This window comes from Egretta garzetta, unplaced genomic scaffold (assembly GCF_000687185.1).
Source record: "Egretta garzetta isolate BGI_Z169 unplaced genomic scaffold, ASM68718v1 scaffold9, whole genome shotgun sequence".
NCBI lineage: Eukaryota > Metazoa > Chordata > Aves > Pelecaniformes > Ardeidae > Egretta > Egretta garzetta.
This window is the reverse complement of record NW_009260763.1, coordinates 2,947,650-2,968,657: the sequence shown is the minus strand read 5'-3', so window position 1 is coordinate 2,968,657 and position 21,008 is coordinate 2,947,650. Positions and strand designations below refer to the sequence as shown.

The 21,008-nt window shown below is 35.9% G+C and overlaps 1 protein-coding gene across 1 annotated transcript in view; it reads left to right on the top strand.

The window, feature by feature from the left end:
* Window positions 1-21,008, top strand: part of MYO6 (myosin VI) — an 82,676-nt gene that overhangs the window by 36,554 nt on the left and 25,114 nt on the right. Inside the window, exons 12-23 of the mRNA XM_035901498.1 lie at window positions 1,489-1,615; window positions 4,394-4,551; window positions 5,533-5,624; window positions 6,092-6,164; window positions 8,546-8,673; window positions 9,689-9,784; window positions 11,819-11,992; window positions 15,511-15,549; window positions 17,192-17,285; window positions 19,310-19,440; window positions 19,580-19,657; window positions 20,596-20,725. Coding sequence (XP_035757391.1) covers window positions 1,489-1,615; window positions 4,394-4,551; window positions 5,533-5,624; window positions 6,092-6,164; window positions 8,546-8,673; window positions 9,689-9,784; window positions 11,819-11,992; window positions 15,511-15,549; window positions 17,192-17,285; window positions 19,310-19,440; window positions 19,580-19,657; window positions 20,596-20,725 — 1,320 coding nt within the window. The remainder of the gene's footprint in view (window positions 1-1,488; window positions 1,616-4,393; window positions 4,552-5,532; window positions 5,625-6,091; window positions 6,165-8,545; window positions 8,674-9,688; window positions 9,785-11,818; window positions 11,993-15,510; window positions 15,550-17,191; window positions 17,286-19,309; window positions 19,441-19,579; window positions 19,658-20,595; window positions 20,726-21,008) is intronic.

The following is a 21,008-nucleotide window of genomic DNA, read 5'->3' as shown; positions in this document are numbered from 1 at the left end:
GGTGACCCTGTCAAGGAACGTTTCTTAAGAACAAATACAGTTTTCGTTACAGCTTCAAATTCATTTTGGATTAAGACTATAAAGATTTTCTGTTCGCGTATTTATCCTGATAAGCCTGGGGTGGTGTTAGCAGTGTACTGTTTCAGAAGTCTGCAAACACAAAGAGCTATGTTTTTGTGCCAGCAGATCTTTTTCCCCAGTGTTTTATTTTGTGGATGGCAAAAACAAATTCAGAGGACTCCTTCCATCATCTCAAAGGATTAATGCATTAAGCCTCTTTCTCTAGCCTTTTCTAAACTTGTGCCGTTAAAAGCAAACATACACTATCTTCTTCTCCTGTGGCTTACTGCATGTACAAGGAAAGTGGATTGGACTGGTTTAGATATTTATTAAATAGCCACCAGGTTTTTCTATGGTAGCGTAGTTTAGAAACCATTTGATTGCTCATCCATCAGTATTAGAGTTTTGACAAGTACATTGTTTTATTTTGTTCCAGCACCCAAAGAGCTACTCATTTCTCTCTCCCTTTCTTAGGGACCTTTTGTGTGTGAGTAGATCATGTGAGTCCTAATAGGTCACAGTGAATAAATAGCTCAGCTGAAATCACTGTGTTCAGAGTATAACAAAGGCTTTGTTCTGCTGGGCACAATGGAGCCAACAAGGAACAGTAGGAGGGTGATGCTAAATGCTATCTTCGTGGGTTTTATTAAATACTAATGTGCAGTGGACTGCCAGGAAGACTTGACAGCTGCACTACATTTATCTGTCCTTGTTAGCCTCCCAAAAAGAGCATAATGATCACCTTGTTGGCTGATGGTTTTGCTATCCACGTAAAGTGTGTTTACAGAGAGAAATGTGTTAGTACGCAAAAGCTGGTATACCTCTTAAACTGTAAATGCACTGTACTGATCTGTTAGTCAGTTGCTCCCTTTCCAAGAAGACCTTCAAACAGAACTCTATCATCACAAAGTAAATTATTTTACAGTGTGAAAAATTAAACTGACATCATTCCAGGTCTTCTACCTTCTTTTGGAGTACGTTTTCTATCAAAATGCATTTTTTATGTGGTGGTACTGAAGCTTCTGTTGGAAAAACACTGGGAGGCTAGACCCTGCAGAAATTATGTTTTTGTAAAAAAAAAAAAAAAAACCCCCCCCCCCCCCAAAAAAAAAAAAAACCCCAGCACAAACACAACCTTTTCTACAGTTTTGGGAACTTTAACTTTTCTCAAAATACAAATGTGCTGCTTAAATTCTTTAATTACGTAGGCTTTTCAGGGTTATTTGATCCAGGCCATTTTAATTGTGAAGCAGTAACCAGACTGGGTGACAGAGACTTGATGGGTATCGCTTCACCTGCTCTCTCTCCCTTAATTTTTGACAACCATGGGCAATTATATATATTTTAATTGCAGTTTATTTGTTCTGGAAAATGTTTGGAGACTGCATAGAATTGTCCCCAGGATAAATCCAGCCTGCTTTCCCCTAGGCCTCAGACTCTGGGTTGCTGGAAACCTTGCTGAAGAAGTGACTATAAAAGACCAAACAAGGGTTTTTGTTGCAGCTTTACCAAATAGCTTAGAAAACGGGAAGAATTTCTTCCCTGTTCCTTACAAGTAGCTGATAGGTGGAGGAGAGGGGGAGAAGGAAGAAGGAAAATACATCTTTTCCTATTCAGACAAGAAGTAGAAGCAGGAAAGAGATTCCTTTGTCAGTGCAGACCAGAGGAAAGGAGGAGCTCAGGGAAAGCAAGTTCACAAGAAGGAAGTTGCTCATGCTGAAGGTCAGTTCTGTAAGTAGGGCTCTTATGTATCAACTGGCTCGGTGCAATTTCAGCATTATTTTGTGGTTCTGTACTTTCAGCTGTGCAAAACACATCACAGGGTTACATTTTCTTTCCATGGGCTTCTGTTGCATACTATGATAATTTAAAATAACAATAGGGTTTTGTGCAGTCTCCAGAATTCCACTTAATAATGGCAGAATTTGTTATTTTTTTGAAGCACAGGGCCACTTTATAAATACATGCTCTAGAAGTTGTTTAACATATTTTAAAAAAAATAAATTGGAAGCATAACTGTGTATTGTATTATGTAATGGGCCTGCAGCTGACATGTGGGAATTAGTATTCTGATCTCTTAAACGTATCAGAATGGAATGTAAAGGTACCTTCCTTCTATTTATAAGATAAGATTTCTGTCAGTACTCGTTACCTTAAGATAAGTGAAGAGATACTTAGTGGAAGACAAGATTGTGTGTTAAAGCTAATTACTATATAATGCAGTGTAGCTGCAGGTGCCCTTAGTGAACGGAGTCTCTGGTTCCCTGACTTACCAGTCACAATAGAAAGTGATCTCCATCAGTCTCACGTTTCTGCATCAGAAGTATCATCCTTGAAAAAATACAGAAATAATTATTATGAGTTAGTTTAGTTCTTGTGAATTCTGGAAAGTGAAGGAAATTATGCAGTATGGGTAAGCTGTGTAGCGTTTTCCTCTTCTGACCTGCCCGTTCTTTGTACTCCCGTGTACAGAAAACCACCTGGAGGGGGCGACAGGGCAGTTCTGCAGTGGTGATGTCTTGACCCTTGTTGCATAGGGCTTGCTTAAGCTGTTCAGTTAAGAGGTATTTTTTTAAACATAGATTTGCTGCATACTTTAGAAGTTCCATTATTGGTTATCCACCACATTAGCTGGAGAGTCTATCCTTTGATTATTACTAGTTGTTATTGTAGTGCTGGTGGTCCAAGGACATGAGAGACAAGGAATATGGGAAGAAGTATTTGTTTTATTAAGCCAAACGATTGAGATATTTAGAAAAAGCTAAGAGCTTTTGACCTACACCCATCATCCTGTATTCTTTGTGACAAAGAGGATTGGTGTGATAAAAATCTTGACATTATTTGTCCCTATTCCTCCCTGCAAATTCTATCAGTTTGGTTAGCAAAGGCTCTCTCCCTGACAATCTCTCCTTTTGATTTACTTTAACATTGGGTATATCTGTATGTCATAATACAGTGTTGTGTAAAGCCTTTGTGTACCACAGTTTTTCTAAATGGTAGGCCTTCCTTCTATGCATGGAATTTTGGTAGTGTCTGGTCAAGGGGCTATCAGTATTTAAATTTTATTTTTTTCCTTTGTATTTCTATTTTTTAATTGATCTGTAAAAATGCTTTGTAGAGTTTTGATCTTTGACAGTCTGATTCTGTTCTGGTCTGATTCTGTTCAGATTAGTGGGACTTTTGCTTTTCAATTATTCGGCAATGTGATTAGGATTTGCAATCATACCATAAAGCTGAAAGTTAATTTTTAATACCTCTTCCACGTTGTTTCTGAAACACTTCCTTAGGGCTTTATCCTTGTGTCAATTGTCTTACTCTGGAGACTTCCACAGGTGCTTCCTTCAGCTCTGTAAAGTGTAGCTGGGTTTTAGTTTTGGTACTATTATCTGTTAATCTGAAACCTATTTAAAAAAAAAAAAAAAAAAGTCTTGTAGAATGTATTTATCCAGGAAATGAGGTGGTTAAAGGTCCTTTGAAATATATACATTCTAAGCATTTCACTGGCATACTGACTTAGGGAAATAGCTATATATATATTATTATATGTATAGCTAAATATGTAGTCATATTTGACTGATATTCCCATAGTTTTGAGGTCTTTTCCAAACTAAACAATTCTGTGATTCTATGATTCTGTGCATTTCATAGACCTTGAGGTGACTCGTGGGGTGGGTTGGTGTTTTTTTTTTTTTTTTCTTTTAGCTGCTAAACTGGGATATGAACTTGTAATAAATAGTCACAATGCAGAATAAAGGTTTATAAGCAAGGGAGGGAGAATAAATTCTTACCTCTTAAAAGGCCCCTTCTTTGTGTGTTTAAAAAGAACCCTTATTTTGGGATTGTATCTAACTCTCACTCCCTTACCTATGTGGTTTTGGTTTTGTTACCAATTAACTTACAGCCTTAACATTTTAGTTATAGCCCTTATGGAAGCATAGGCACAAAGATGTCAGAGCAAAACTGAACTATAGGCTTTATTGTAATTAGGCAGCTCATAAATAAATAGTTGAAATATTCTTTGTAAATGGGAATGTGTGTATTTTAAATATCTCTTTCTGGCAATTATCAATATAGTTTCTAACTGCCTAATGAACGAGTACGAAAACATCTGCATCTCACTTCTACTGAGAATAGTGAAACACTATTCTTTCTTTTTACAGGTAGGATACTTAGTCTAACATGGCAAGACTGTTTCCTACCTGGGCCTAGAGCTCCCGTTTCTTTGTGTCCTAATTTACAATAATTGGAAAGGCTCTTTTTAAGTTTAGAGTCTAATCTCAGTATTTCATAATAGGGAATTCTGAAAAATAATATCTGCTTTTTTTTTTTTTAGGGTACCCTTGAAAGTGGAACAAGCAAACAATGCTCGTGATGCCTTGGCTAAAACAGTGTATAGTCATCTGTTTGACCATGTAGTGAATAGGGTAAACCAGTGTTTTCCATTTGAGACTTCTTCTTTCTTCATTGGAGTTCTAGATATAGCTGGTTTTGGTAAGTATATTTAAAAAAAAAATTACTTTTCTATTTGTCTATTATTGCCACCAAAGATTTGATGATAAATGCTGTAATGGAGAGTGGGAGGGTTTTCTTTTTGGTGGTGGTGGATGGGATGGGTTACAAGGGCTTAAGAAGATACCAAGAGAGTAGATAAAGCCTCATTTTCCTGAGATACAATATCATAGAGGAAATCTAGAGCTTCTCCTGATGACCTAATAACACTAACACGCATTAGTTTGAAACTGGGCATCTTTGTAACAGTTTCAGACTCCTGTAACATCCACATAGACGCAGCTTTTGAAGGACTCCAAATTTGGAATGGCATCTTACTGTGGTCACCGACTGAAATTAGGAAAGATACTGCACATGCATGCTGTTTTCCCATTCAGTCCTGCGAAGATCACTGCGTATTGATAGACAGGCAAATGAAGTCTCAGGATTAAGATACTGCTTCCTGGAGGCTGGATAGTTCTGTTACAGAGTTGGCCTTTGGGCTCCTGGTTGCTCCCTCGAAATGGTGGGCATTGATGATTCCCATAAAGCTTTTGTCCGGGTTGGCTCGCTGAGGTTCAGAATAGGGCATGTTTTCTGGTGTGCTCTATCCCTGCTAAGGTGGTCAAGTGCAGCGAAAGAGGGTTTTGGTGTCCAGCTCTTTAGAGCTGTGATACCCTGTGCCAGCCTGTTGTAACATGGATGCATGAGGATGTATAGGTACAGTTTCACTGCGTGGTAGCATCTTGCTTTAGTTTGCTGCCAGATAGAACTGTGTTATTTGTCTTAGAAAACTGATCTGCTGCAGTATTTTTGTATCTGTCTTCTGTGCAACTTGAAAATCCGTAAAACCTTTTATTTTACTTGAAAGAAACAGATATGGCTCAGAACACGTCTTTAAATATTAGCACCGTGAAGCTTTTCTAAGTTACTATTTAATATGGAACACTGGTTTATCATAGAAGTTTACCTTCTGTTTTTCAGAATACTTTGAACACAACAGTTTTGAACAATTCTGTATTAACTACTGTAATGAAAAACTGCAGCAATTTTTTAATGAAAGGATTCTGAAAGAGGTATGTTATATTTAATATTATATTTGAGGATTTATTTTTTTTACTAAAGAGATACTTAAAGAAGCAGTGTTTTCCATAAGATTGCATGTTATGCTTAGATTAAAAAAAGTTCAGCTGACAAACTGTTTTCCTACTGTGTGACATCTGGTTGTGCCAGAAAAGAATATGGCTTTTTGAAAACCAACAATCTTTTTTTCTTCTTCTTTTTTACCATTCATTAAAATGAGGCCTCCAGATACTGGACAGTATCTCATACCTAATGGGTATATCTAATTGCATGGGCATATCATTAAGGAGGTGAGGTTGGAATATATTAAGCTGTGGAAGGAAATTCTAAAATTTGTGCTGATTCATGCTGCATTTAAAAATGTCTTCATGGTTATTAAAAAAAAAACATTTTTGGTGGGTAAAAAAAAGAATGGTAAGTGGTGTGTTTTCTTTTCAATTACTTTTTTTTTTTTCTTTAGGAACAAGAACTTTACCAAAAAGAAGGCCTGGGGGTTAATGAAGTGCGCTATGTAGATAATCAGGACTGTATAGGTATGTACTTCTTGACATGTCAAGCTATTCATTAGTGTCATGGAGAAAAAAGGCTTCAAGCAGAAGAGGCAAAGTATGTGAACCACTAGTAATTTTATGCTTTTAATGGCTGTTGCAACCTTGTGAATTCTTCCAGCTTTGTATAACATTCCAGTTCTGGTTGGTAATGGAGTCATGTCGTCCTACAGCGTGCAATAACTGCAGCTGGGATTTGTGAATTTCTTCTGCATTTTCCTAGAAAACTAATTAGAACAGCTAAAAAGGGTAAATAAAGTGAAGTAGGGTGTGAGGGTGTCTGGGGGAGAATACTCGCTGAGTTAAAAAAATCCCATCCCGTTCCCCCCACCTTTTTTTGAGCCAGTGAGCAGAGCAATGCAATCAACTGTAGGCAACAGGCTGCAGATGCTACTGCTGCTTTTAGGCTTCCACACACTGATATATACCAGAGGCTTAAAATGATCATGTTATTTTGTTGTTTGTTTGGTTTTTTTTTTTCTGTGTTCAACTTGTGTTCTCCAAATTGGCGTATTGTGAACAAAAGTTAATTTTGGCTTTGCATTTACAGTTTGCATTTACATTTGTTTGTGGTAACTAGTCAGTCCTGGCTGAGCAGAGAGTGACAGAATTTAACATCTGTTGCAAAATGTCTGGTGGTTCTGAGTTTCTGTAGCTCTACTGAAGGAGTTTTCACTTTGACAGATAGGACCGTACAGTCACTAACTTTGACTTAACTAAAGACAACTCTTTGTCAAACAAACCACTTAGCCATCTTGTGAAAAAGGAACAGGAAGGTATTTGGAGGAGGGCAGAAAAGCATGGCAACTGGAAATAGGTGACTTCTATGAATACAAATCCTCTTTCTTCTAGTGGTTTAATGTGTTTAATAATGTGTATATGACCCTGAGCCTGTTCCTAAAAATGTTATCATTTAGAGACTTTCATGGTGCTATAAAAAGGGTTGCTTCCCCCTCCCCCTGCCCTGTGCATGTTTGGGGTTTTTTTTGAAACATATTTAAGGATCAAAAGGGGTTCCTTGGTGCCTATTGGAAGAAAAGGTCTCTGTCTGACTTACAGGAGGGAAAATGGGTCAGGCTGTAGAGCCTGTTGCCAAGTTGTTGCCTTTTCATTCTGTAGAAAGGGTTTGGGCAGGTTACTAAGAATACAAGTAGCAGTCCCTCAGTCATGACCCCTTTTACTATTCCAACCAGCCTATGACACCCCACTACAGATCTGACACATTTCTTCACTGTATGAGTTTTTCTTAGATAAGTTAATAAAACTATAGCTTAATTAAATCATAACACGTATGCCTTTTTTCCTGTTCTTGCATAGTCAGGAGAAAAGGATTTTCTACTGCCTTTTGAAGTGAGTGAGAAAAATAATGTTGGTTTCTGTCAAAATACGATTTTGTTTAAGGTGTTGGACTAGGCCAGTGACAGCAGTGAACACGTAAAAATATTAACTGTCACAAAAGAGAGGGATATTATGTTGACATGGGCAATTTTTTAACACTATGGAAGAATCTTAGAAACAGTCATTAGTATGTTAGAATGTTTTGATGGAATGGTAGTCCTCACTGTAGCATAGATTCTTTGGATCGGGGCTGTCTTTGTGCTTTATATATAGCCTTGTACTGTCGACGATCTGTGGGAAGAGTTCATAGGCGTTGTTGCAGTACAAGCATTAGTCATTTCTTCCTTTCCACAGGAAAAAAAAAAAGTAGGTAGTAAAAATTCCTCTTATGTTGATAATGCAAGAAAGTTTTAAAAGCTGCAAAATTCTTGTGTCTAATAGTTTCAAGAGCATGAATTTCTATGCCAGCTTTCAAGGGCTTTTGTATATGTATGTGGAGGGTCAAGGCAATACACTTGTAAAAAGTTGTGAAACCACCACTGTATGCTCAGTGCTTTTCTTAAAACAAATTAATTTCCTTTTTTTCCCTGGGTCCTGTTGTGAATGGAATTATGTGTCTTTCCATGCTTTTAGTTTTGACATGTGGTGAAACATGGATGAAAAGATTAAAAAAACCCAACAATATAAGCAGTTATCCCATAAAGATACCGCAGAAACATTTAGGTACCTTTTGGGAATTAGATGACTAAATTCAACTTGAGACCCAAAGTAAAAATTAAACAGTCTGTGCCTGATCTTTTTTTCCCCTCGTGTTCCTTGTGTTAAGAGTTAGAACTTGGTATGTATAGGATATTGATTAAATCAACAATTCAGATATGTAAAATTACATTGCAATGACTTTTTGTGTTTTGTGTTAACAGCTTTCCCTAGATACTGTTGTACAGAATCAGATCAGTAGCATTTTAAACTTGTAATGTTCAGTTCTGATACGAGTCTATATATTCATATATATTTTGTTTTATTAATAGATTTGATTGAAGCAAAGTTAATCGGTGTACTGGATATTTTGGATGAGGAAAATCGCCTTCCCCAACCAAGCGACCAGCATTTTACTTCGGTTGTGCACCAAAAACACAAGGACCATTTCAGGCTGTCTGTAGGTTTATTTTTGCTGTCTGTCTTGTTTTAATAAAACAGTTCTTGAAACAGTTGATAGTAACACTTCAATTTAATGAAAACCTTTCCTAAAAAATCATACTGCACCAGTCTGTGCAGTCCATATTCTTTTGTTAAGGACAAGTTTGGTTATTAGGTTTGTTGATGCTGTATTCTTCACTTACATTTGAAGTTTGTTAACATGTAATGCATGAAAAGGAAATAAAAACACATTTTAATTTAGATTATTTCGTATCAGATGAGCTATTTTGTTGTTCCTTTCAAAAATTCCTTGCTTTGGAGAATATCTGACTCACATGGAGCGTGTAGCTAGCGCTTCAGAGATGAAAATAGGTAACACCCAAAGAAAACATTTTTGTTGTTAATTCTTCAATGTACAGCTCTCTTTGGAAGATTGATGCAAATTACTGCAATTTATGTACATGACTCTGTTGAAATGAAAAAAAAAAAGTTAGTTCCTTGACAAAAAAATGCAAGCAAAGGGAGCCAAATAAAATTGTCATCCATTTACCTTTAGTTAAGTTTCCACTTAATCTTGCTTAACTGAATTGCTGTGCAATGAAACATTTTTGTCGGTATGTGTATGATCAGCTAGGTAGTTGCCTTTTAAAATATACCATCTAAAAACATGTTTTAAGCTTCTATCTAATCCTATTCATATGACAAGGCTATTCATCAGCTGTGGAATGAATGGTCTTAGAAATTGTTGATTAAAGGCAAAAAGAAAATCGACTTGCTGTTGTTAGCAATCCTGGTGACTTTTATTGTAAATGTGAGGTATCTAAGGGTGTGAATGAGGATGAAAATATGTTTTTGGAATATCTTGGTTTGAACAGGAATGGCAGTGGTCATTGCAATTATACTGCAGGAAACGTCATTTTTAACACCTAGTGCTCCTGGCAGAATCATAGTGATGTTTTAAAAATAACCTTTTCCTCACTCTCCAGTGTAATTTAACTCACTCTCCTCTTTGTAATTTAACTTTTGCATTCCAGATTCCTAGAAAGTCTAAATTGGCTGTTCACAGAAATATCAGAGATGATGAAGGCTTTATTATCCGACATTTTGCAGGAGCAGTATGCTATGAGACGGTAATTTTACTTATGCAAAACTATTTTTGTAATGCTTTATACTACTTTTATATTTTTCAGTGTATATAGGTTAAATAACAAATAATCAGAAAATAAATTCAGAAGTTGATAGGTCTTAGCTTTGAAACTAATTTTGTGAGTATGTGACAGAATCAACAGTTTCTTTTAACTTCTCAGATTACAGACTGATTTGGTGACATATATTTTGTGTAAGAGTTTGTTACAAATGGTTTGTTACAAAAATGGTGTCAATATTAAATATATTGATTCGTGAACTACTGCAAATCTTACAGCAACAGAGGATTGCGTCTTGGGGAGAGGAATACACTATGTGATATAAAAGTATTGTTATACTTAAGAGTAACTTTTTGGAAGCATGCTTATTCACGTATGCTGTCACTGTTTGTGTTGTATTAAAAATCACATTTTATACTTTTTGTTTTCCATTTCTGCTGGCAATAGAATCATTGATGTAAGAATATGAAATACCTGAAATTGCTACCCTCAAAATACGTTCCAGATTCTTGTACTTTTTTGACTATTCATCATACAAAAACATTGAAACACCTGAAGCTAATATCCAAAACCTATTTTTTTAAAAAATAAGAGTTTAGCATAAACAGAAGAACCATAGTGCTTTGTTGTTCAGGTCTGTAACTCCAGTGTGTAAGAGGGAAGCTAATTCCAAACATGGTTTTTTGTCATTTGAAAATGAGTAATTTAAGGAGTTGTTCATATTTCAAAGTATTGAAATTGGGAGTTCAAAGTACTCCCAAGAATAATAATGATTGATGTGCTGTTTTGAAGTCGGCACATTCTGTAGGTCGTTTTACAAATAAGAAAATTGAAGTCTGTGTGTTATCTACCTGATTTTTCTGAGGTCACTCAGTGAGTCAATATCAACATAGTAAGTAAAATGGGAACAATATTTGTTTTAAGTGTTTAACTGTGTACCTCATCATGCTATGATAACTGTACCTTAGAGTGTCTTCAGGAACAGAGGAGCCAGATACGAGCACATAAGCTCTGCTGTCAGGGCTAATCACATACGAGGTAGCCTTGGGCCAGAACCTATGCTAATATACTTGACTTAATTTATTCCCTCCCTCAGAGGGACTTGGCTTGGGCCTTAAAACTTTTGGACTATAGCTGCCTTGTACATCATCTGTTACTTGTGTCTCTTTCCCACTGCACTTGTGGCAGTTCTCCAATCTGATTTGTGGTGAGGACACTCTCCCTGCTGTGTTCATATTCCAGTCGTGTGTTTTCATAGTCTAAGGGAATTTTGGAGGCCTGTGTTTGTCCTTTGATTCTCATCACCATGAAATCCCTTTGTGGGATTTCTGGCAAATTCATGTTTTCTTTGAATTAGCCTTGGGCTCTTCTGTTCATAAATATCAAAGCCACCAAAAGCTATTGAAAATTTTGATAGTGTGAAATTGTATACTAGGGTCTTGCTCTCTGAATTTCAGTGTAATGTATTGTTCTTAACTTCTAAAAGCTAGTGAGCTATTTTAAATAAACCAGAGAGGTAAGGTTTGTAGGAAGGGACAATATCTTTTATTAAATCAACTGTTCTTAAGTAATCATAGTACTACTAAAATAACCGTTTTTCATTTTCCAAACTGTGTAGATGCACCAGTTAAAGCGTGCATGTTAATTCCCATGTCACAACAGATCTTAAGTGATAATACAAGCAGTGAAGCGTTAAGCATCTCAGAACTCCCAAGTGATGATGTGCTGAGTGGTGGAAATGGAAACAAGGAGGATAATCATTGACAAAACCACAGCTGATCTCTTAAAAGGCCTTACCTTGGGTTTCATGATTCCAACATCCTTCAAATTTAAGAATATCTTTTCTCTCTGTCATTAGTGTTTTGTGTGTCCAGTTGAAAAGTTGTTTTAAATTTACCCCACATATTCTTGCTGATTTTTGAGTTAAGTATATAACATTGTTTTCTTTAATTTTCTTTAAGGCTTAAGTAACTGGGACAGTGAAACAAATGTGCCATTATTTTTGGGTTGTCTTTTCAGATGCAGTTTGTGGAAAAAAACAATGATGCTTTGCACATGTCCCTTGAATCTCTTATATGTGAATCCAAGGACAAGTTTGTTCGACAGCTATTTGAATCTAACACTAACAACAACAAGGATCCCAAACAAAAAGCTGGGAAACTTAGTTTCATCAGTGTGGGAAACAAATTCAAGGTAACATAATATAGCAAAGAATCTTATGTTCTTGCAGTATTTTTACAGCCACTTTTAAGTTACCTGAAAAAAGTAGAACCTAAGGTTAGGAGAACTAGTGGTAACTTGAGATTCATACAAATAAAATTTTATTAAATAGACATTTTCCTATTGAATTATAAGAAACCAGTATATTCAAGCTAAGTGCTATGTGTTTCTGCCAAAAAGATGTTTCATAACAGTCCTTACAGAGATTATACAGTAATTTTTAAGTCAGAATTTTGCAAAGCCACGTGGAAGTCTTTATTCAAAAGATTTTAAATCTTGAGATCTTAATTTGGATTCTGTGGACTTTAAGGGGTTCTAAATGTGGCAAAGGGTGTTTTTCTATCCCATCTTAATTGTGCATTCTGGAAGATGTATCAGTTGGCCACAGTTTGCTATTCTCAAAATTCAATACCTAACCTAACCACTGTTTTTCCTCTTCTAAAATATAAGGATAGTCATGGCTTTCACAGAAAGATGTTCGTTGTGCTGAATGTTTCCTTTCTCAATACCTGAATCTGATGCTTCTCCTAATTTTCTCCTTTCTTCTGCTTGTTATAAAGCTGATCTTCAAACCTTGTCTTCTCCAAATGTTTTCTGCATCCTTTTCTCATTCAGCAGTTTTATTTTAGCTGGATTATTCCAGCTCAGGATGGCTAGAAAGAGAACTATAGGGGAATTAAGAGATGAAAAGCAGACACAACTGTGGGCTGCAGGTAAATTTTTCAATCTCATGGATTTACTCTTGGTAGAGCTGCTGCAATTTCAGCAAGAGCTCTTCTCAACACATCTGGGCCAGATCCAGTGAAGGATTTGTATACCTTCAAGTCAAATGCTGCGACATTTTTTGGTATGCCACCTTACCTAGGGCACCTAAAACCCCATATCATGTTCTTACCTAGACTCCTTATGCAGTCTCCAGGGAAAGCGGCTATCTTAGACAATTCAAAAACCTCCTTATGGTAGCAGCACTTCCTTTTTGTATAGCAACAGTATTCTGTACCAGTTCTGTGCTGTATTCAGTGTTTTATGTCTACTGTATTTCCCATAGTGACAAGTTATTGGTCAGTCTGACAAAGGGGATGCTCCTTATACCCTTCTGGAGACGGGTTGCTATGTAGCCAGAAATAACATTTTGATGGGGCTGGGAAGGGTAGGACACATAGCCGTACTTGTAAGGTAGCGGTTTTGATACTTAACTGGGAGTTGGGCAGCCTGCTCTCTTGAGTTTTGCTCTGATGATTATTTCATTCTCCTTCTTAGGTAGTGGTTGTGGAATTAAACTAGCAATTGATTTAATATAAAATGCATGATCAGAAGGCAGACTGAAAAATGGAATTACATACAGATAAGGCATCTCCTGAGCAAACCCTGCAACCATGAGGCAGTTGTAGGTGAAGCTAGGAGCCATTGCTTTTTTTTATAACTGCATTTTCAAAATTAAACCGACTGTGGGATCTTTGAGATAGCTTCCGCTTTCTTCCATGTGGGTTTTCAATTCCTTTCGGATTTAGCAGCCCACATCCAGTAGATGTGGACATGTGAATGACACCATTGTCCAGGGAGGGCTGAAGTAATAAGGGAGGCATTTTTTTAAGTTGAGCAGCAATTGACTGGGGAACTTTTTGGATTGCCATTTGGACTTTGGTGTACACCTCTGCACCTAGAATCTGACTAAAATCCTCTTTGGATCTGGCCCATCAATCTATAGTTCCTTCAATGTTTTCAAGTTTCATGGCATTTTGAATGTATGTGTTACTTCCAGTAATTCATTTAGTGATACTTTCCCAGACACAACATGTGCTGCTGATGAACACTAATAGCCTTGAACATTTCACTTCAGATGACATAAAAATAAATTCTATTATCTTAGTAGAAATTTCATATCTAAGAATAAGAATCCTTAGTGCATCAGTATGTAAGTCAGTCTCAAATTCTTCTAATTACATCAATTATTAGATGATGTTGCAGGGACTTCTCTCTATGAAATCCTTCACACATCCCTTCCTTATAACTAAGTAAAATTAATTCTCATAAATCAGTCAAGAAATAATGATTAATTAGCTCATCAGATCTACTCAAGAGTCTTTGGGATGATTCTACTGTACCACGGTAATGATGGATTAAATCATGATAATTCAAAGAGCAGTAGTTTTAGCAATATGTTTTATTCGTGCGAGCCTTTCATTAGTGAAATTTACCTGAGAATGGCTCTGGCTTATTTCTTGTCAAATCACAGAGTATAAGGAAGGGGTACTTTTCCTCTTACAGAAATGTATTTTGTTGATGGAAATTAGGCAGTCCCTTCCAAAATTGAGCATTTGTAACTTAAGAAAACATAAAGATTATATTCAAGTTAGAGATATAAAGAGTACATGTAAATGAGAATTGAGCAGGAGGTTATTAGTGTTTGTCATGCCTCTTTTGGCATGCCTTCTCTCTTTCTAACATATCCATGATAAGTTAAAAAAAAACAAACCAATTTTATCCACTGGGCGGACAACTGACAACTGTAGGTGATACATATTGCCCATTCAAATCTAGTTTCTTGGATTCAAGGTAATTGAAAGATCTGGTTTAAAAAAAAAATTAGTCAAAAGTTAAATTTTGGTTCCAGTACAGAAAATGAGGAATATGTTGGGGGACACAGAATTTTGTCTTACTTCAGTCTATATATTTAGTTTGTTATTAAACTAGAAAGGCTGCCACAGCAGTAGTCGATGTGGTAAAACAGACATATCTGTAAAGTCAGAGTGTAGCTGTTTTCCTGATGTGGTTCTGGAATATTTTAAGTCCCTACCAATTACATTCAATAGGAACTGTAACTCATTTACCCTGATAGCCTTAAGTCTCAGGTGATCCTGTAGACTTGCCCCCAGATAATCACAGGGCTGTGGTCTTTTCTCATCACAGTACGTTTAAATCCAGCCTCAGTAAATGCAATTTTAAAATTATAATCTATTGTCATCAACAGAGAATTAAAAATCTGGAAGTTTGGAATTAAAAATAGATTATGCAGGTTCATTCACCTAAATGTTGACTTCGCTTCAAAAAACCCCAAGAAAACCTTGAGCAAATCTGTTTTCTGTATTAATTATTTAACATACAATGATATGCTTGTTATAGATTAAATTTGGGCTTTCATCATTTTCAGTGTATTTTTTTAAATTATTGCTGATCAGTTTTATTTTCTTTATAGTTTTATTACATAGACATTATTTCTTTTATTTTCATAAGTGGGCTTGCACTTTTTTTTGATAACTGTGTTGTAGTAAGTAACTAATCCATACAGTATTGTTGTACGGTTAAACACAAGCAATTTCCTCAGGACCATTCATGCACACTTGCATGATTTTGTCTGTTAAAATTTGTGAACGTTTGATTTATCAATTCTGATTTACTAACAATAAACACGCATGCAGTAATGCTATTCTGTGTGTATATTTCTGTAGTTGTCATGGTAAGACTCTTGAAATACCTGTTTTCTTTTACAGACTCAGCTAAATTTGCTTCTTGAGAAGCTTCACAGTACTGTAAGTATGTGTACAGCTGCAGGTTTATAATTTTCTGACATAAATCCTAATTTATTATCTCAACAATATAGCTTACAGTAGATGTGCTAAGTAATTATTTTAGAGTTTGCAGTTATTTGGCACTTCTGAAACGTCTTGCTGTGCAGGTGATGATTATTGAGTTACTTTAAAAAAAAAACCCACCACCTTTAAAAAAAGTGGTTGCAGAATCAAAGTTACACAATTTGAGTAAACAGTATGAAATCTGTCTGGGCTGCGTTCTCCTTTTTTGTCACTTTTACTTCCCTCTGTTCACTGGTTCTCATTGCTGACTAATTTGCAGAAGATTTAGAGTTGTTATTTAGAAGGCAGATGATAATTTATTATTAATCACTGTTTTCAGATTCCATAAAGCTGTTAAAAACAAAATGTTTCATTTCATTGTTGTGATAGGCTATAAATGCACAGATGTTCAAAGAACCTGATTCCTCTAATGAGTATTTGCTAATTTAGCTGATGTAATTTGGTCGTTTGTAGAATTCTCCATGTAGTTCAACATACAGTTTGGTAGGGGTTTTTTTGGTTTGGTTTTTTTTTTTTTAGAACTTGTAATTGTAGGAACACATTCTTGTTTCTCTTGACCGCATGTTCTAACCAATTCTAGATAAGAGGTTATCCTCTCTCAAAAAAAGAAAAAAGGGGGAAAAACATAGGAAACAAATGGGACAGGTGCAGGAGTGTAGCCAACATTAAGATTTTACTGTACTCATGAGCCTGGTCTGAAAGAAAGCTGATCTCTTTCACACAGAACACTCTGGAACTGAGACCCAGTCCAGGGAAAAAATATGTCGCCAGGCTTCTTGTACTCTGAGCTCTAGCCCATGACTGACGATGCATTGTTAATACAGAGCTCCCTTGGCAGGTACTCTTTAACTCTCAGCTGAGAGATGGAAAAAGAGAGGACACTGCAAACCAGGAGTAATACTATGTTTTCTCAGTCCCAATTTTGTTATAGTATATAAGGTATGTTATCATTAGCAGCCACCTGTAATAGGAAAATCTGAATAATTGGATGGTGTTTTGCAAAAATATCATCCTTAATGAATTTGAAATGATCAGAGAAAGCAGTGGTCAAAATTGTAGAGATAGCGCACATGGTGATAAGAGAGGAGCAGACTGGAACAACATGGGGGAAGGGAGAGTGAAGCCATGAGCCAAAAGAATTTGTAAAAAGTGAGTTAAAAGAAAGGTAGGTCAATACATCTGCCATGATTCCCACGTCAGGAGGCTGGTAGCAAGTTCACTAATGGGAACTCTGGAGGACTGAGGCATTTAGGTGATGTGACTGTGGAAGATAATGAGCATAGTAGAATCTAGACTGCTAAATTGTAATTAGGTTGTACTAATGTTAAGAACAGTTGAGTGAAAACTCAGAAGTTGAGGATCCAATTAATAGCTTGAGAATTGAGATCAGTTACATTCAAGACAAAGGCTACAGTGAAAAACTGATATATGAGAGAAAAAGAATGTCAGCATTTCTCTTTTAGAATACTAGTCTTTTGTATCTTTTTTTTTTTCCCACCTATAATTCTTAAATGACTAGCTGTTATTTCAGGAGGTTTAAAAATGTGCAGATTCTGCTAACTTCTTGTTTTGGTAATAGGGCTCTAGCTTTATTCGCTGTATCAAACCTAATTTAAAGATGACAAATCACCAGTTTGAAGGAGGACAGATCCTCTCTCAGCTTCAGTGTTCAGGTAGTGTATGCCTGTGATATTTTTCCCTCTGTTTATTACTTCGGACATTATAGATTGACCTAAGTTTGAAATGTGTGATATACAAGCAATATTTCCTTGCTTGAACTGTTGCTTTCTAGAAGGTAGCTTATTTATGCCTTATGAACAGTTATTTAGATTCTTAGTAACTTAGCTCTTGTTTTAGTCAATAGAACCCTAGAAATAATTCATCTGAAAAGCCATAAGATCTCTTCTTCGCAAGAAGAGTTGATGTAATTTCCGTCAACTATTTTGCTTTTGATTATAATGAGAGTTAAGACTCCAGGTGTGTATGTAAGAAGCAATGTGGCCGTATATGGGTACATAAACTTAGATTTCCTGACCTGAAGCTGAATCCCATCTCTCTGTGTTGCCTACAATGTTAAGAGGACAGCAGGTCAGTCTAAAACAATAGAGTTTCTTTACATTACTGTTGCAGTTGAACTGTTAGAAACTCCTGTGTGCATTTAGATGCAGTTAGTATTAGCTATCTAATAATTGAAACACATCTGTTTTCTTTGATTTTATAGATACTATGCTAGAGTTGAATCATCTTTGGTTTTTACATTTTAAAAAAAATTTCTTTATACCACTGTTAATTTGATTTGGAGTTGAACTTCCAACAAGGGCACTTCAGCATAGTCTTTTCTGTTGCTTTATGTACCACAGATTGCGATGCTGCATTTTCATTATTCTTGAAAGGGTAGGCGCTTTCCAATTTTACAGCATTATTTTAAAGAATGGGTATTAGCAGTTTTGCTCATGCCCCACTGAACAGCAGAAGGAAATGCCTGCTTGGGAATTAGAGTGCTAGTACCGTCATTCTTCATAGGGCGTTTGTTCATCAAAGTACTTCGATTTTTTTTTTTTTCCCCTTTATTTTTGTATTTTCAGTAGCTTGTGCTTAATTTTTTTCTCTTTTTGAAGTCAAGATACTTCCAGGTTCTGCAGCTGATGTTTTGACAAATCCACGTTTAACTCATCATGTTATTGTCACAAAAGCTTAACACCTTTTCAGCAATTAGAACTCCATTAACATCATAAGCAGTAGGTTTCTGCAGGCTAGCAGCATTTGGCATGTCAGGAAAAAATAACAAATTAACTCCACCCTCCCCCCCAATAATTGCATGTTTCGCAGTAGTTTTACAAGCTCAGTTTTCCATATGTGCTTACTTCAGCAACAGTACATGAAGTTTAATCTAGTAAAACAAAGTTATAGTATGTAATGTTGGAAAAGCAAGATATAATAGTATAAAGTCTTTTTTGATAAAGGCAGTGTAAACAAATCAAATTTCCATTGAAAGCAAATATGCAAAAGATTAAGTTTAAAGACAGTGGCCACAAATTAAGGGCTATAAAACTTACATGCAAAATCTGGTCATAGGGTTATGTAACGCAGTGGGCAAGAACTGGCATGGCCTGTGCTGCTTGAAGTAATTTGAACCATTTACTGACTTTGTGTCTGTGCTTTACTGGTGTCCTAGCTGCAGCCAGAATGTAGCAACAGTATTTGGGGTGTTAAAATTGCATCTTAACAGCTTACACCTAGTACTGCAAGTACACTAATTGTTCTAGCACTGCATATGTGTTTTGATGCTGCATCTGTACCACATCTTACCAATAATTATTGACATGATGAAAATAAAAGCCTGGCCAGGCATTGTTTGGTTTTATTTTTTCTTTAAATATGAAAATGTCAAGTCTTATTATAAGAAAAAATATTTAGAAGAAATAATAGAAAAAATCCTCTGCATGATTGGGTGTTACCTCTCAAACACTGAGAAAATTGTGTGCACTCTTCTCATCGGTTCAGTATTAACTTTTTGTGAATAAGCATATGATCAGGAAATGTTAGAAGCTGCATCAAGTCCCAGCTGAACTTTGAGGTTTAGTCTCTGAATGATGTCGTTGAGGCTTATGTTATAAACTGCTTGATATTGTAAAAATCACTGCTTCATTTGCATTTAATGATACCAGCTTCCGTGCATGTGTTTCTATGAATCTAGGAATGGTGTCTGTTCTGGATTTGATGCAAGGTGGTTTCCCTTCACGAGCTTCATTTCATGAACTATATAATATGTACAAGAAATACTTGCCTGAAAAATTGGCTCGACTGGATCCTAGGCTCTTTTGCAAGGTAAGGAAGAAACTAATTCTTCTATATCATCTAGGAAAGAAAATGTATTCTGGGAGGTTTTTTGTGTGTGTTTTTTTGAACTTTTTTTTCGTTTTCTGAAGGAGGCAGAATATAATCCTACCTGTTTTCTGTGTTTCAGGCACTATTTAAAGCCTTGGGACTGAATGAAAATGATTACAAATTTGGGTTAACCAAGGTGTTTTTTAGACCTGGCAAGGTAATGTTTCTCTTTGAGTTCATGAATTTTAATCTTAGAATAATTTTGTTTGGAAGGGACCTCTGAAGGTGACATTGTTCAACACATTGCTAAAAGTGTGGCCAACTTAAGTAAGGTTGCCCATTTTTTTTTTGTAAATACTGTTCATTTTCTATGAAAAAAAAATATAACAACTGATATAATTGGTTTCGTAGTCTTGTGCTAATGCTGCTGTATTCCTGATGTGATGTTTGTATTCCGAGATGTTCTACCAATCACTTAAGACTTTTGTTGACTATTAAAAAGAGCAAGTCAGAGCAAAGGAAAAATATTTTCTAGTAAAGTCTATTTACAGCTGAAATATCTTTCTGTGATTCTGAGCATTGCTGCTGCTATGCAGAGAAAAGAGATGAAGTAGGGAGCTGTTGTGACTAGAAACGAAAATTATTGTAGTCCAGAAGGATGTTCTTTCTGTCATAATTACCAAAAAGTAGAAGTGCAGGATTTTCAGAAAAGATAGCCTTTAGTTGGACTCTTACACAAAGGTTAAAAATTGAGAAGTGTTTTCAGGACTTCGTTTTTCCCCAAATACAAAATTAGAGGTATGTTGAAGTTGTGGAAGGCCAGAGTAAGAGTTCAGGATGTAGAGAAACAGTTTTTCAAAATTTTGGCAATAAATATTTTTAGTCATTTTGAATAATCCAACCATTTATTAATGCTAAGTGTTGCACGTAAATTAAACAAAGTCCCCAGTATTAATTTCTATTATCATTACAGAATAAAGTAATGCCAGACATACCTACTCATTTGAATTAACTGAAAGCTGATATAATGATGACATACGGTTTACCTTAAAAATATTTTACCTTTTTAAGTTAACATGCTCATAAATAACAATGCCTAACAGTCTCTGTTCTCCTCATTTGGAAACCTTTTTTTTTTTTCTTTTTTTAATTTAGTTTGCAGAGTTTGATCAGATAATGAAGTCTGATCCGGATCACTTAGCAGAGCTAGTTAAACGAGTGAATCGCTGGCTTATCTGCAGTCGTTGGAAAAAAGTTCAGTGGTGTTCTCTCTCAGTGATTAAATGTATGTATTTTATGTTTTATTAAATCAAAATGTTTGTTAAAAATAAAGGAATTATCACCACCTTGAAATGTGGCTAAGGACACATACAGCAGATGGCTACATACTAAAGTCTGAGTAACTGTCTTCAAGGATGGTGAGATTTATTTATGCTTTATGTTAGGTACATATAGGGGGGTTTAGAGCAGAGGTATTTAAAAGTGGGACATACAGCCCACCACCAATCTCCCATGTCCAGTCTGCTTGGGTGCTTACTGAAGCCTGAGTAAACACTTGCACAGAAATA